The 15073-nt window shown below is 50.9% G+C and overlaps 6 protein-coding genes across 6 annotated transcripts; 3 read left to right on the forward strand and 3 right to left on the reverse strand.

The window, feature by feature from the left end:
* Nucleotides 1-466: 466 nt before the first annotated feature.
* ilv3C (putative dihydroxy-acid dehydratase) lies at nt 467-2426 on the forward strand (the record flags this gene model as incomplete). Its single annotated transcript, XM_043295128.1, has 3 exons — nt 467-887; nt 958-1169; nt 1236-2426. The coding sequence occupies 3 exons, from the start codon at nt 467-469 to the stop codon at nt 2424-2426; spliced, it is 1824 nt and encodes a 607-aa protein (XP_043151063.1).
* A 315-nt stretch (nt 2427-2741) lies between these two features.
* On the forward strand, nt 2742-5637 carry Aud_010286 (WD40 repeat domain-containing protein; the record flags this gene model as incomplete). Its single annotated transcript, XM_043295129.1, has 8 exons — nt 2742-2781; nt 2841-2998; nt 3048-3199; nt 3254-4200; nt 4253-4387; nt 4435-4566; nt 4619-4917; nt 4975-5637. 8 exons carry the CDS (start codon nt 2742-2744, stop codon nt 5635-5637), a joined length of 2526 nt encoding a protein of 841 aa, XP_043151064.1.
* Nucleotides 5638-6067: 430 nt separating this feature from the next.
* On the forward strand, nt 6068-7158 carry Aud_010287 (uncharacterized protein; the record flags this gene model as incomplete). The annotated part of the gene is made up of 2 exons (XM_043295130.1): nt 6068-6350; nt 6425-7158. 2 exons carry the CDS (start codon nt 6068-6070, stop codon nt 7156-7158), a joined length of 1017 nt encoding a protein of 338 aa, XP_043151065.1.
* Nucleotides 7159-7586: 428 nt separating this feature from the next.
* Aud_010288 (putative tetracycline transporter) lies at nt 7587-9039 on the reverse strand (the record flags this gene model as incomplete). Its single annotated transcript, XM_043295131.1, has 2 exons — nt 7587-8900; nt 8971-9039. The coding sequence occupies 2 exons, from the start codon at nt 9037-9039 to the stop codon at nt 7587-7589; spliced, it is 1383 nt and encodes a 460-aa protein (XP_043151066.1).
* A 1053-nt stretch (nt 9040-10092) lies between these two features.
* Nucleotides 10093-11651, reverse strand: Aud_010289 (uncharacterized protein; the record flags this gene model as incomplete). The annotated part of the gene is made up of 4 exons (XM_043295132.1): nt 10093-10739; nt 10798-11311; nt 11379-11406; nt 11497-11651. The coding sequence occupies 4 exons, from the start codon at nt 11649-11651 to the stop codon at nt 10093-10095; spliced, it is 1344 nt and encodes a 447-aa protein (XP_043151067.1).
* A 1774-nt stretch (nt 11652-13425) lies between these two features.
* On the reverse strand, nt 13426-14843 carry Aud_010290 (NUDIX hydrolase; the record flags this gene model as incomplete). The annotated part of the gene is made up of 2 exons (XM_043295133.1): nt 13426-14287; nt 14347-14843. The coding sequence occupies 2 exons, from the start codon at nt 14841-14843 to the stop codon at nt 13426-13428; spliced, it is 1359 nt and encodes a 452-aa protein (XP_043151068.1).
* Nucleotides 14844-15073: the final 230 nt, after the last annotated feature.

Consider the following 15073-nt stretch of genomic DNA (forward strand, 5'->3'; position numbering starts at 1 on the left):
ATTCCTTGCAACGCCAATTGAAGAGCGATGATGAGGGTATTCTCTTTTGACATCCCGATTACGAATGATGTTATGATTTGGGTAATCTCTCTCTCTTTAGATGTAAATCTAGCGGCTTGTCACCTTATTCGAAAGCCTGTCCATGAGTTCCCCTCTGAGTGATCATTGAGCTGTAACCTCGGGTTGGATCAATGTGATTCCTGCCATGATAGTTATGTACCTTAGCATGAATCCGTCTTGTTTGTGAAGGGTTTCATTCTAAGCCTCCGCAGGTGCGAGGCACTCTATTACTATACAGGAGCTGCGGAGAAATATCCGGATCACGGAGTTGTGCCGATTTTTTACGCCATCAGGATATTTGATCGCCTTATCAGCGAGAACATAGACGATTCATATTCTGCATTTTGAAATAGAAACAGCCAGCATATACATAGTTTGAACCTGTCATTGCTGCGTGTCAACAACGATGCAGGACGACAAGGCGGAGTACTCCCTGAGCGGAGACTATAATCTATCAGCAGCTATATCCTCTGACTCTGGTCTGCGTCAAGGTCTGACATCTTATGGAGATGCACATTTTTCTCTATTCCTCAGAAAAGTCTTTATAAAGGCATTGGGATATTCGGAGGACGCTCTGTCCCGTCCTATCATTGGCATCATCAATACATTTTCGGGGTTCAACCCTTGCCATGCGAATGTACCCCAGCTGATCGAGGCTGCTAAGCGCGGTATCCAGCTCAATGGAGGCCTGGCGATAGAGTTTCCTACTATCAGTATACATGAGTCATTCTCCCATCCGACCAGCATGTTCCTGCGCAATCTGATGAGCATGGATACGGAGGAAATGATTCGAGCCCAGCCACTTGATGCGTGCATCACGATTGGAGGTCGGTTTCCCTCTTCTAGCTAAGCCAGCACCCCAAACATATATAGGACGGTCAAGGCTGACTGGGCTAGGATGTGACAAAACCGTTCCTGCACAACTCATGGGCGGCATCTCAGCAAACAAGCCAGTCTTGCCGCTTGTAACGGGACCGATGATGCCGGGCAGCCATCGCGGGCAGAGAATAGGTGCCTGTACTGACTGCCGCAACAACTGGGCGGCTTTCCGTGCAGGAGACATAGACATAGAGGAGATCTCGGCCATCAACGACGAGCTTGCACCGACGGTTTGTCCCTACTGCTACAGCGACTCACAATTGTTGGTAGTACACCGTACTGACTCAGGCTTCTAGATTGGGACCTGTGGTGTGATGGGCACTGCCAGTACGATGGCTTGCATCACCGCCGCTCTAGGGTTGATGCCTCTCCGAGGTGCTTCTGCACCCGCAGTATCGTCCGTCAGGGCCAGAATTGCAGAAGAAACGGGGGCCCACGCTGTGGCCGTAGCACTTGCTAAGCGAAGACCGCAAGATATTCTCTCGAAAGAGTCGTTTTTCAATGCTATCATAGTTCTTCAAGCGATCGGAGGATCGACAAATGCGGTCGTCCATCTGATGGCTATTGTTAATCGGCATCCCAAGCTCCAGGGGGTTATAACGTTGGATACTTTCGCAGAGATTGGGCGAAGCACTCCTTTGCTGATTGATCTGAAGCCCAGCGGTGACAACTATATGAACGATTTCCATAATGCTGGGGGTATGCTGGCACTACTGCATACCCTTCGTCCCCTTTTACATCTCTCGGCTATGACGATCTCTGGCCAGACTTTGGGCGAGGTTCTGGACGCTTCTCCCTTTCGCACATTTCCACTTTCGCAGCAAGTTATCAGGCCACTATCGAATCCGCTCTACCCCTCGTCTTCTCTAGTTGTCCTCAGAGGTAATATCGCACCTGATGGCGCTATCATAAAAGCGTCCGCCTCAAAAGACCGCAGACTTCTTTCGCACACAGGGGCAGCCGTCGTGTTTGAAAATCCAGAAGATCTGGCTAAAAGGATTGATGATCCAGATCTCGATGTGACCGAAGACTCCGTGCTTGTGTTAAAGGGGATAGGTCCTATTGGAAATCCCGGCATGCCCGAAGCCGGTCTGATTCCTATACCGCGCAAGCTCGCTTCTGCAGGGGTCAAGGACATGCTGCGTCTCTCGGACGGAAGGATGTCTGGAACAGCGGGCGGCACTATTGTCCTCCATATTTCACCAGAATCAGCGCTGCCCGAGTCACCGTTTGGGGTGGTGCAGACCGGTGACATGATCACTTGCGATGCCGATAACGGGAAGCTGACACTAGAAGTCTCCGATGAAGAACTCAATTCACGTATTGAGGCGAGGAAGAACGAAGGCTCAGATGCAGCCAGAGGCTGGTTGGACAGAACACGGAGAAGAGGCTATCGGGGTTTGTATGAACGGTCGGTCAATCAGGCTCAAGATGGAGCCGATTTTGACTTCCTCACGGCCATTGGGCCGTTAGATGTTAGTAAATGAATACCTAGCCAACCATACGTCTACAACCCATTGAAATGAAATGCTCATCATGGCCTACTCTGAGGTAAAGGATAGGATTCTGGCGCTGCCCTCGTCCCGTGCCCTAAGCCCTGCGTTTCCCGATTGGGTTAAAAGTCATTACGCCGCGTCGACGCGTCCCCGCGCAAGAAACGCGTTGCCTGTCATGCTCCGCATTGCGGTGTCGGAGAAACCTCTACTGACCCAGCATCGAGGTGGATTTAGATGTATAGCGCAGCGTTCATGATTGTGTTTGCAGGGATCACCTTTACCGGCATTTACTGATCGGTATCTACCATGGCGACAGAAGCACTCCGCCCCAGAGGCAGGCCGGCCCGTAAGTGAAGCCATTGAAATAATATTGGGAGGTGGCTAACAGTGTTTTCATTCTCTCAGATACACCCGGAACAACTGTGTTAACGTATACACCGGACGGTCGTCGGATTGTCACTGGCGGTTCCAACTCGGCGATCCGGGTCTATACAGTCGGCGAAGACGGCGAACCGAAGACGATCGACGACGGCGTTGACGGCAACTTGGGCGTCGTTGCTACAGTATGTTGGGTATCTGTTCGAGCGGCTGATGGACTAATGCGCTTCGCAGAATGAGTCGTTTATTATGGGAGCGGAAGATGGCACCGTTTGGAAGTATGGGATAGGGTCAGGGAAGATGGAACAGCTGCTTGTACGGTGCGCGCTGCCCGTCCGGGATCTAGCTGTTTCCAAGGACGGAGAGTGGGTGGCAGTTGCGAGCGAGTCAGTCTAACTCTACATGAAGGTGGTCTTCGTGCGAAAGCTGACAGCACCCAGTGAGCTCACAGTCAAGATCGTCAACATCGAAGACATGACGAAAGTCAAGTACCTCCGAGAGCAAGCCAAAGGCACAAAGCACGTTTCCTTCGACCCAAACGGACGACACATAGCTGTCTCATGCACGGACGGTCTTCTGTACATCTATTCGACTTTCTCGGAGGAACCAGAATTAGTACGAAAATTAGACGGTGTCATTCGACGACTTGAAGCGGAGGACGAAGCCACGGCAGAAATTGCCTGGCACCCTGATGGAACAGCATTCGCGGCTGCAGAAGTGACCAGAGACATCGCAATCTATTCTGTATCTGAATGGAAGAAGGAAAAGGTCTTCTCGGGTGGCCACAACGGAGATATTACCTCGGTCAGCTGGTCACCGAATGGGGCTCTTCTTGCGACAGCTGGTGCTGACGGCAAGATTCTGATCTGGGAAACCAAAACTCAGCAAGTGCTGCATCGTTACGACTTCGCCAACGTTATCAACCTTGCTTGGCACCCTACCAATAATTCGCTCTCATTTACAACGTCAGATGGGGAACTTTTCATCTACGACGGGTTTGTGCCCAAGGAACATCAGCATCATATCCAAAAGCCTCTCCAGGCGGCCCCTATCTTCCCTGGCGTGCTGGCGGAGGTGTCTGGAAATGCAGGTCGATCATTGACAAACAGACCGAAAGAGTCAATAGAGCGGCCAGGAAGGGGAGGTACGCCCGATTCTCTCGATGATCTCCTTGGTTCTGACCAGGGCATGGAGGACTTTGTCGAGGACGATGATGGGGCTGGTTATGCGGAGGGCGTCAATCTCTACGGCAAGCGAACAAATGGACATCTCGACGACATTGCCGGCCCTGCCGAGAAACGATTGTTGACCGGCTATACAAAGCCCAAGGCCCACTCTCCTCTTCAGCCAGGGAGCACACCTTGGAGAGGAAATCGACGGTACCTCTGTATGTCTTGACTTCGAGCGTCAGCCGAGTAACAAAGTGCTGACTGAGCTAGGTTTGAACCTGACCGGCTGTGTGTGGACAGTTGATCAGGAGACTCATAATACGGTGACCGTGGAATTTTATGACCGTGAACTACACCGTGACTTTCACTTCACTGACCCCTACCTCTATGATCGCGCATGTCTCAGTATGGAACATTATCCAGTTGTATAGATGCATGCTAATTATCTCTAGACGAGAACGGGACTCTTTTTTCAAATAACCCAACCGATGGCAGTCCCGCTACTATATTCTATCGCCCTCATGAGACCTGGACAACGCGCGCAGACTGGCGGACACAGTTACCTCAAGGAGAGTTGATCAGAGGTAGGCACTGTGAGCCCGACTCATTCGAGACTGCCAGCTGATGGAGATATAGCGCTGGCGCTCAGTGATTCATACATTGTTGCTGTGACGACCAAGGACTACGTTCGTGTTTATACTCTGTTCGGGACGCCTTATAAGGTGTACAGACAAAAAAGTCCGGCTGTGACGTGCGCTGCATGGCGCGATTATGTGATGACGATTGGTAACGGACCCTTGGGGAGCGATGGCCTCACAGCGACTCTCACGTACTCCATTGAGAATGTCAAGAGGGATGAAGTATGTCAAAACGAGGACGTGGTTGCTCTTCCCGAGGGCTCAGAGTTGCGCAGCGTCTTCTTTTCTGATACAGGGGTGAGTCATCTGTGCTGATCAATGCCAGTAATGGTGGCATGCTCATAATATTTTCAGGATCCTTGCATCTACGATTCCGAAGGTGTCCTCCTCATCTTGCAGCACTGGCGTACTAATGGCCAGGCTCGCTGGGTTCCATTACTTGATACAAAGCAGCTTGAGCGGTTGGCGGGCGGGCGAAAAGAGGAAACTTACTGGCCTGTGGCAGTCGCGCAAGAGAAATTCCACTGCATCATTCTCAAAGGAGGAGACAGATATCCATACTTCCCTCGACCACTGCTCAGTGAGTTCGACTTTCGGATCCCCATATCCGACAGGCCACAGAAGGCATCCGACGATGACGAGGGCGATGAATCTCGCAACGACGCTTCGGCGCGGTTTGAGGAGTCCTTTGTCCGTGGCAGCGTTCTCCTCTCACTGTTCCAGGATCTCCTGTCCTCAACCAACGCGACACCCAGTCAACGGGCCGAGCTGGCCCGGAAAGAGATCGAGCTGGATAAAATCCTACTGCAGATGCTGGCAGTTGAGTGCAGAGAAGGTGAGGAGCGTGGCATGAAGGCCTTGGAGTTGGTTCGGATGATGAAGGATCGCAATGGAAAGATGGTCGAAGCCGCAGCCAAGGTCGCTGAACGATATGGGCGAGGCGTGCTGGAAGACAAGATTCGGGATCTGGCCGAGCGGCGATATATGGGGACAGGCGATGATGATGAACTGGCTTAATCCTGGTGGGATTGCGATTCCTGTATATGATTATGATCTTATCTGGGGTTTGGGGGTTCGGCATTTTCATGGGTAGCTATATCGGTATAATTCGACTATTATACTTTTATGTACAGTCTTGATGAACCAATCTCGATCTTTCCCATACGTGGACTTGACCGTTAAATGTCTATATGTTGGTCCGAATGTTGTCGACGCTTCGGTTTGGCTTCGGCGAATCTCCCGACGTCATCGGCGAAACCAAACCAAAACTTCGACTTCACGCCTTAGTTCAGAGTCTACTGAACTTCAGCCCATTGCCGTTACACCAATAAAAACTCAGACATATGGCTTGACAGGCGCTTCTATATTGTCGTCTAGTACGGCTTTCAATTTGCTTATACTCCTATGCATCCCCTTTGAGGTATTATTCTCATTTTCCGACGTCGTGATGCCGAAGTTGCTCTCTGCTCCGTCTCCTCAGCCTATTCGATGTCTCCTACAATCTCCACGGAGATCAATTTCTCTGTCTAGTCCCTGTCAGCATTTTGTGTCATCTCCAGTACGGCCGTTGGCGCAGCCACGGCACGGGATTCTCAATGAATTTTGGCCGACGCCCGTATCGCCCACGCTCTTCTCACAGACGCATCATGAATCGTCTATAGACGGGCTGAATGGGGGGCCGCAAAATGACCATAAGCCACCTGACGAACGGATTTTGAAACTCGGAAAAAGTACGTGCGATTGTCCCTGGGGTGATTGTCGCTGAGACGATGGAATCATGCTGACCGGTGCCTTTCGTCCGCAGCGCTACGCACACTCTCTCCTCTACTACCTACTCTACTCATCAATCCTTTACCTCCGAAAATTCTTTCGCCCAACATTACACTTCACTTATTTCCCTCGACCCATCCGCACCTTCCCACGGTGAAAGGTCGGACATTGTATCGAGCCGCGCTCTGGACTGTCCCTGTGGCGTGGAGCAGCTTACCTCTAGTCGGCAACGTGAAATTGCAGATTCTCAGCGAGCGGATTGTTCGTGCAGGCACGGTCTCAGATCCGCATGGATGCAGCGAGAGCGAAAGCGGAGATGAACGGCTAGTCGTCCGATGGAGAACAGAACCCAGGAACGAGGGGCGTAAAGATGGCTCGGCCGCTGTCGCGAGCGGGTCCAACAAGGCCTTGCCGTCGTCGTCAGAAAATCTCAGCCATACTTCTGCGAAGAATGGCGTCAACAAGGGTCTCAGCGTGCTTCTGGGCGGGGATGCACCTATCTTCAAACTGTCGAATGAAGAGCAGTTTACTGGGCTGTTCATCTTCTCCTTTGATGAAGAAGGGCGGATATCTTCGCACACGATTGAGCATGCTGACGATGCGAACGGATGGGACCGGACTGCCAAGTTTGTCACGTTGACTGACTGGCTGATTGGGAAGGCGAGGGGTTCACTAGACCCTCCAGCGCCTGGGCTGGCGATCCAGGGCTGCCAGACCTGTAGCTTTCCATCGTCTCGCACGCATCGTGGCTTTGACCGGTCGTCATAGCTCACAGTTGCAGGTTCCAGGATGCAGTTTGATGATGGGTTTGAAAGCCCTTGCAAGGTATCCTCATATAACACGACGATATTTTTATAGTGTTGTTCTACTGGCACTGCTGGCTATATTTGGCGCATGTGTGGGCACTTCACTTAAAGTTCTATGGTATTGATCGTGTTTTCTTCGTCTGCTATCTTGAATTCGCACCATCTCCTCTTTTCAACCTGTACTTATACTTACGTGTATTATACCCAGCAACAAATGTTATAGAGTGTATGATGAATCTCTGACCAGCCGTTGAAGCTGCCTAGTGGTACATATTGAAGATGCCTAACTTTATGAACAGTCCCGCTTGTTGCTGGTTGTTTAATCAGAGTCAAGAATCCAGCTATGTCAAAGATATACGCTCAAGAATTTTGATACATCTAAAGAAACTGCTAGGCCTTCACCTTGACGGCCGTTGTCGCAGATCCGATAGGAGGCGACTTCAACGTCGTAAATACGCCCACACAGACCGCCAACATTGCAAATCCACCAGTGGTATAGGCAATTTCGCGTCCAACCCACCAGAAAAGTGAGCAGAAGAGCAGTGGGCCCGCAGCCCGACCTACTTGGCCCCAGCTTCGCAGTCGACCCAGAACAACGCCGCGATCTCCTTCCCGCGCTTCAAGACTACCAAGACTATTCAGGCCGGTCACAACCGTAGCACTGGTCACAGCCAACAGAGCACCGGCCGCATAGAGCCCGACGAGCGAAGATACTTGGGCCAGGAGGAAGAAAGAGATGGTGCAAGCTACGACTCCGGCGCGGAGAGTCATGAGCGGCGGTAGACGTCGGACGACGGTCCCTTGGAGTAGAGAGGCGATGAGCCCCATCAGGGAGAGAAGACGACCATTCAGAGAGGATGGAGATGCGGCGCTTCCTGCGTGAAAAGTCGTGATAAGGAAGGGAAGCGAGAACTCTAGCCCGGAGAAAGGCAGAAGAAAGAGGAAGTGAACCAGGTTGAGGAGGGCGGGATTATTCGTGTGCTTGCGAGGCAATGCCGAATCGGATCTTGAGGCGCCAGATTCGTTATTATTCTTTTGCGTCGAGGAGGCGATGTCCTCAACTTTGAGAGGACCAAAACTAAGTTTGGTCAACCGGGGGTGTGTTTCTGGCAGACAGCGATACAGATACAGTGTCTCGGTGACAATAAGGACAAGTGACACTCCCGCAGCGGTCGCGAACGGATTTGCAGCCACCGTGGTGATATTCGACAAGGCGGCTCCAAGAGCCGGCCCGCAGGTGAACGCAATGCTGAAGCACGCTCCCACCAGCGCCATGGTCGAGCCCCGTTGACTTTCGTCACTGATATCCGTCGCAATCGCATGCGCCAGCTGCACATTGCCCTCGCTCAGACCACCGACAATGCGACTGGCGAGGAAGGTACGAAAATCTGTCGCAGCGACCCATAGCGCGACACTCAGAGTGTTCCCGACCATGGAGCAGAGCAGCGCCGTCCGTCGTCCATACTTGTCGGATAGTCGACCAATGAAAGGGGCCGCAATAGCTTGTAGAAGAGAGAAGAGCGATCCTAGCGCTCCTCCAAGGAGTACTATATCATATCGCGAGTCGATCGGCTTTGCGAACGAGTTCTTGTACGCGTTAAGATAGTGGAAGACACGGTTTAGGAGAGAGGTGGGAGAAGGGTCTTGAGAACGATAGAACGTAAGCAGCGACGGAAAGAGTGGAAGAATGAATGTAAAGGAGATCTAACACAAAGTCAGTTGAAGAGTGTCTTTGGCATTCCAGAATTGACGGGTATATAGGATTTATTCCCACCAGGTCTAGAAGGAGAGATATCATCAACACCCGAAGTATCTTCTTACGGTGATCTGCGGCCAGCGCCATGATGATCAATTCGGACTGCAGTTTCGCGCAATCGGCAAAGTGAAATAGAGCATGAGGGATTAAACAACGAGTGACTTGAACGAAACGAAGAAGAAAAAGAACAAAAGGGGAATTTGGTATCCATCAGGATGAGACAACGATGCCCCGTAGCTGATGGGGTAATCATCTAAGGTCGAGACAGCAGGGAGACCGATTATGTCATAGCCCTGAGCCCTATTACCAGTTTCGGTCTTAATCTACTGTTACTGATGCCTCGAAGCTACAGAGTCGAGAAGATTGCTGTTGGAGAGATGAATGCCATTCATTCCATTCGCTGTACATCCCAATCTGCACCAAGATTGACCAATTCTCCCACAGACCAACCATGTCCCCGCGACGCCGTGATAGCAACCTGCCCTTCACCATACAACCTCCCACTCCATGCCCCAAGTTCGGAGTGTTGGGCCTCGAGACTTGAGGGGAACAGTAAAGTAGATCCCAGGGGAAGGAAATGAAGACGAAGAAGTGAAAATGGGGCCATCGGAAAACACAGGTGGCGCGGAAGATGGAGAAAAGAATCCACAGAAAATGAAAGAGGAGATGGAAAAGATCAGACCTATGCACGCTCAATAACTGCCAGAGGTATACAAACGGGACTTTTGGTAACATCAACCGACCAAAAGAGAGAACCAGAAAGCAAAGGTGCAGAAGAGCCCAGAGAATCCCAAACCCATGCCTTTGCAATCAAGAATCCTTGCTCCCGGTAAAAATTTCGAGTTGCTCATCGCTTTCGTCAACCATAACACCGCCGTATCGATGCGCTTGTGGACATTAAGACAGGTAGAGAAGGATATGGAGAGACCGACATGGTCAACAAAAATAATAATAATAAAAATAAAAAAATAAGCGGAAAATTCAGGAGCAGCGGTGCCTGGGAAAAGACCCCCCAGTGCGAGACCTAATGCGAAGCTGGAGTCGAGTATCATGGGATTGAAGACTAATATCTCATAGAGATGTACTCTTCAAGCGCACATGGTAGAGATACCAACGTCTCGGGGAGAAGTTGAGATTGAATCACTGTGCTGCAGCGGGAGCTGCAGCTGGGCCGCCACTTGGTCCGCCGCGGCCACGACCACCGCGTCCTCGACCACGGCCCCTGAAATCGCCACGGCCGCGGCCACGGAATCCATCTCCCCGACCACGTCCACCGCGGCCCCGCCCACGGCCACTGGGTTGTCTCTGGTGGTGCACAACAGGTTCAAATCCGTCGCCGCCCTGCGCCTTAGGCACGGAGACATGTTCATCACTCTGTCCGGAGGCCTCAGCGACAGTCGGGTTGTTCTTCAGGCCTGTATCAACAGAGGCAGGGGTTGCCTGTAGGCCTGTCTCCGTCTCCGCCGGGTCGCGAGGCACTTCAACCCAGCCGTCAGCATTTGCTGACGACTCAAGCGAGCCGGCCACGTTCTGTTCCCACGAAGCCTCGGCTACTTGGTTAGCAGCGTCGGAAACGAGAGTCTGGGCGGGAGGAGGGACCTCGGCCTTAGGCGCAGAGGCATCAATCTTGTTGGCTGCTGTAGCGCCGGCGTCAAGAGGGCCGTCCTGGAGTTCAGTGGAGGCGGCGTTCGCCAAGGTAGGATCAGAGGCTGCAGTTGTTTCCGCGGTCACCTCTTCGGTGGCTCCCCCAGGAGCGTACTCCTCGGATGTTTGTTTCACCTTGCTGTCTAGACAAGCGAGACTGGTTAATCAACTGAACCAAATCAAGTTCAACCAAGACCTTACAGGTGACTTCAAGTGTTTCTCCCTCCACACTGACGACCTTCTCGTCTACTCCGTCAATCAATTTGACCATAGAGCTCACAGCGTCGTGGGAGCCTCCGTAGACTTGGTAAAGGACACCTTCAAATGCACGGCTCTCGGGGGATGTCTCGTCACCAGAGCGCCTCATGGCGGCGGCAGCGCAAAGGAACTTGGTCAGGCTAAGCAGACGCTGTCTGACATCCTTCTGGTGAGCCTCAGTAGCCTCTGCGCGAACCTTTTCCCGAACAGCATCCAATTCTTCCTTGTGAGCCTTCTCCAATGCGGTCTTCTGGCTGCTCAGGCGCTCCTCGTAATGACTGGCGAAGTTCTTGAATTGAGCGATTTGCTCCTCGATTTGAACGACAGTGGCCTGGAGCGCAGGCTTCTTCAGGGCCTGCGCTTTCTGGTCCACGTTGATCTTCTTCTCTGCGACCAGCTCATCGAGAGATTTACCGGGGTTTTCCGCGATGATAGCATCAACCTTGGCGGTTGCGTTCTAAACAGACACCAAATGCTTGTTAGCGAGTGAACGAATGTTTCTCCGGCGCCTTGGAGCGACTCACCAGCTTCTTCATAGTATTGCGCAAGCTCCTATAAGCATGTTGTCAATTTCCAACATCGGGACAATCAAAGTACAATATCACAATAGATACGCAAGTTTCAGTCTTGAAGCTGGCATACCTCTGAAGATCTTTGAAATGAGGGTTGTCGAGGACGTCCACGCCATTAGCTGTTCCCTGGGTCCCATCTGCTTTAGAAGCAGTCACTGCATATTCTGGCCTTGGAGAGGCCTCGGACTGAGCCTGAGAGTGGCTGTTGACAGGAGCAGCTGCCATAGTGGAGATATGTGGTTGGGCAGCCGGTTAATGTGGGAGCTCTGAGCGATGACCTCCAAAGTCAAGGGAGGATTGTGAATCAAATAAAGGATAATAGATAAGCAAACTTGAAGGCTAAGAAATGCCTTGTTCTGGTATATCAATTAGCAAGAAAAGGGAGTGCGCAAAGGGAAATGGTTCAGAAAGCAGAGAGTTGTGAGAGTATCTGGTCTAAGCTGTCATGACATGAAGAGTCAAAGATGTGGGTGGAACTCTTCCGAACCTCTCGCCGCTTTGTCGCGTGCCTGCTGCAGCTAACCGGCAAAACAAAGAGCTTAAAAGGACGGCCAATTCGTTTCCACACTTCTACAACTGAGGTAAAATGAAGAACTCTTTGTATTTATAATTACAATGGCTATTTCATCAGGTGACTATAAAACTGTTCAGAGAGCACCTTCATGTATCCGGTTTGTGGAACCCAGCCCACAAGGCCCGGCCCGGGTATCATAAGAATCAACACAACAACAACGCCTGTACTCCTTTTCCTTGCAATATAATGAGTATTGAGAAGAGTACGGGAAAAGGGAACTCGATCTCAGGTAGTCTCCTTGTAAGCCCAGCCGCTGAGTAGCCTCATCCCCACTGTGGTTATTGTATGCGCTCGATGCTGGAGAGAGTCGATTGGAAGGCAATTCAATTGATCAGCCCTTGAATTTCCGTAGTGTTTTCTAGGAAGAAGAAAGAGTCTTAGCCACCACAAGGGCACCATGAAATCGATATTCAATTGACAATGTACCTCTGTGACCTTGCGAACAGAGTTCGGCGAGATATGTTTTTCGCCGGCTTTTCGCGACCTTATCGACGCTTCGCGCATCAATCTTTGAAACCAGTCAACATAGTCCCATCAAACAAATATCTCAGGCTGTGCGTCGAGGTAAAAGTCATGGCATGGATGGTAAAGCCAATGCTGGGGGAAATGCTAAGAGGGCAAGTTGCCGACTCACTCTTGCATGAAAAGCATATAATCTAGAAAGATCTGTGTAAGACCACAGGGAGAAATTAGTCAATGAGCTCAACGTGACGGTTGGCCTGCTGCTTACCAGGATATCAGCGTTCTTGCTCACGCTTCGGTTGGAATGCGCTTTCACAATGCCCTTCACAGTCCCACGAGGATAAAGCTTCTGTGTTGCAGCCATCGCAAAAGGTTTTGAGGGTAAGGTTCTGATACAAAGTATGAATAGATTCTTGAATTAGTCGCGACGATTATTCACACTTGATGATCGTGATTGATAATGGGCACGATAAGCTTGAGCTTTTAGTTTGTTTGGACAATCAATCTTACCTTACCTTAGTACCAATCAGCACTTAATAATTACAGTAAACAAGTCACATGATCATTACTTTTGCACCACCTCCATAGATACGGAGAAAGAGGGTGTGGGGAACCCACCGTATTGTGTATTTACAGAACAGTACGTGGCATGGCCGTTGACGCAATATAACAAAAAGTGGAGGGCCAAACTCTTGATTTGCCAAAGCTATTGCTAACCACACTGGTTCAATTCTGATTGTACTCTGATGAAGCCATGAGAATCTACTCGGTCTATCCTGCAGGACAGCTTCAATGTCCCGTATCTGTTGTATATACATGACCACAATCTCGTTATGGCTCCTCGACTCGCGGCCAGAAGCTGGACATGCACTGTAGTATGTACCAGTTCTCGATTCACCCGGAAATTATACCATACAAGACCGCTTCTGTACAAAACGATGTGTGGAGATCGCATAGTGATTGTCACCGACGAATTCCACGATCTCGAAGAAATTTCCATGCGTAGACTGCCGCCGTGGACCCCAAGGCAATCCTCCATGCGAGGAAGACAAAAATCGCAACACGCAGCTTCTCGTAATACCCTCTGAGCATAATGCCGACAGCATATGTGCTCCCGTCGGAAGCTTTGTCTGAGGCTCCGTAGTATCTGCCCACTCCCAAGCCTCCAATTCCAACATCGTTGTGGTCGTGCTTTGTATTGGTTTCTTGAAGTACTGGCAACGCCGCAGTTTGGCTGTCCACGGCCGTGTCACTGATGATTGTCCGAGCCCCAGACCTCACACGGAGCAGATTGCGTTTTCGGAGACGATACGTCAGAATGTTGATTATGAAGCGCAAATCAGGGCTTGTAAAAGTAGGATACTTCCACAGCTGCACGGCCGTATGCGGGGGAAGCATATCAAGGAAGTCGGCCAAGATTCCCAAGGTCAGTCCCCATAGAAGAAGAGGCCGAGCTGAGTCGACAGAGGCGGTTCTATTGATTGAGCAACAGGTCTTCCACCTTTGGAAGATTGAGAGGTTTGACTGGTTTACAAGAGTATCCGGGTTCGGAGTCGTGTTGCAATTTAAAGTCTCATTTGGTTGCAACTGAATCGCAGCGAACTCCATCCACCCCATCAGGGATCGACAAATAAGACGAGCAATGAGTCCGCCCCGCTTTGCGAATCGTTGAGACGTGTCAACATACTCGATAGTCCGTGATGAAGGTGATAGAAGACTTTCGAGAGGTACCCAATGCGATGAAGCGACCTCAGTTGGTTGTAACTTGAGGGTTGGCGAATCGCTCCGAGTCGACAAAAAGACGAAAGGACAGAGGACCATCAACCTTGGATAACGTTGTAAGCATTATCGAAGGAAACTGGAAGATGGAGATCGTCAACATACGGTACTGAGCCCCAGCTAGTGGTCACTACCCGCTCCGGCAAATTTCCAATATAAATATAGTCATTTGTCGTTAAGTCCAACCCTACCTCCTCCGAGGCCTCCCTAATTGCAGCCGCTCGGTCATCTGTATCTTCCGGATCACGCTTCCCTCCTGGGAGCGCAACATGTCCTGTCCAGCGATCCCCCACGCGTGATGCCCGTTTGATAAACAGGGCCTCTGGTGTTCCATGCTGAACCCAAGACTGAGAGAAGAATGTCTCCAATCGTTGTTCAGTGGAAGCGGCTGGATCTCGCTCAGCGGGCAGGGAAGGCGAATCGGGCCAATGAGCATAGGTTGGTCGTACTCGGAGGACCAGAGCTACTGAAGCACGTTTCTTGCACGATGGAGGGTTGGGAACATGTGGATATGGGCGACGATGAAGATCTCTTAATGCGGCGTGGAGGGATTTAGGCACCGACGGTGGTTCTTGATTTGACTCGGGGTTGATGGACTCCATTGCGTGAATTTTTTCGCCATAAATGGTAAGCTATGGGCTATCTAGAATAGAGGCGAGTAAATTGCAATGTATTCGTGCGAAGAGGGACTTTCCATGGACTTTGAGCACCGTCGTCGACTGCGAATCGAAGAGTCATACGACAGCTATTCAATGCTATGATCTTATCACCGCAACTTTATCAGTAATTAACCAACCTATGTACCTCGGGTTACCATTTCATACTTACGATC

Source organism: Aspergillus udagawae (genome assembly GCF_001078395.1).
Source record: "Aspergillus udagawae IFM 46973 DNA, scaffold_9, whole genome shotgun sequence".
In the NCBI taxonomy this organism is placed as follows: domain Eukaryota; kingdom Fungi; phylum Ascomycota; class Eurotiomycetes; order Eurotiales; family Aspergillaceae; genus Aspergillus; species Aspergillus udagawae.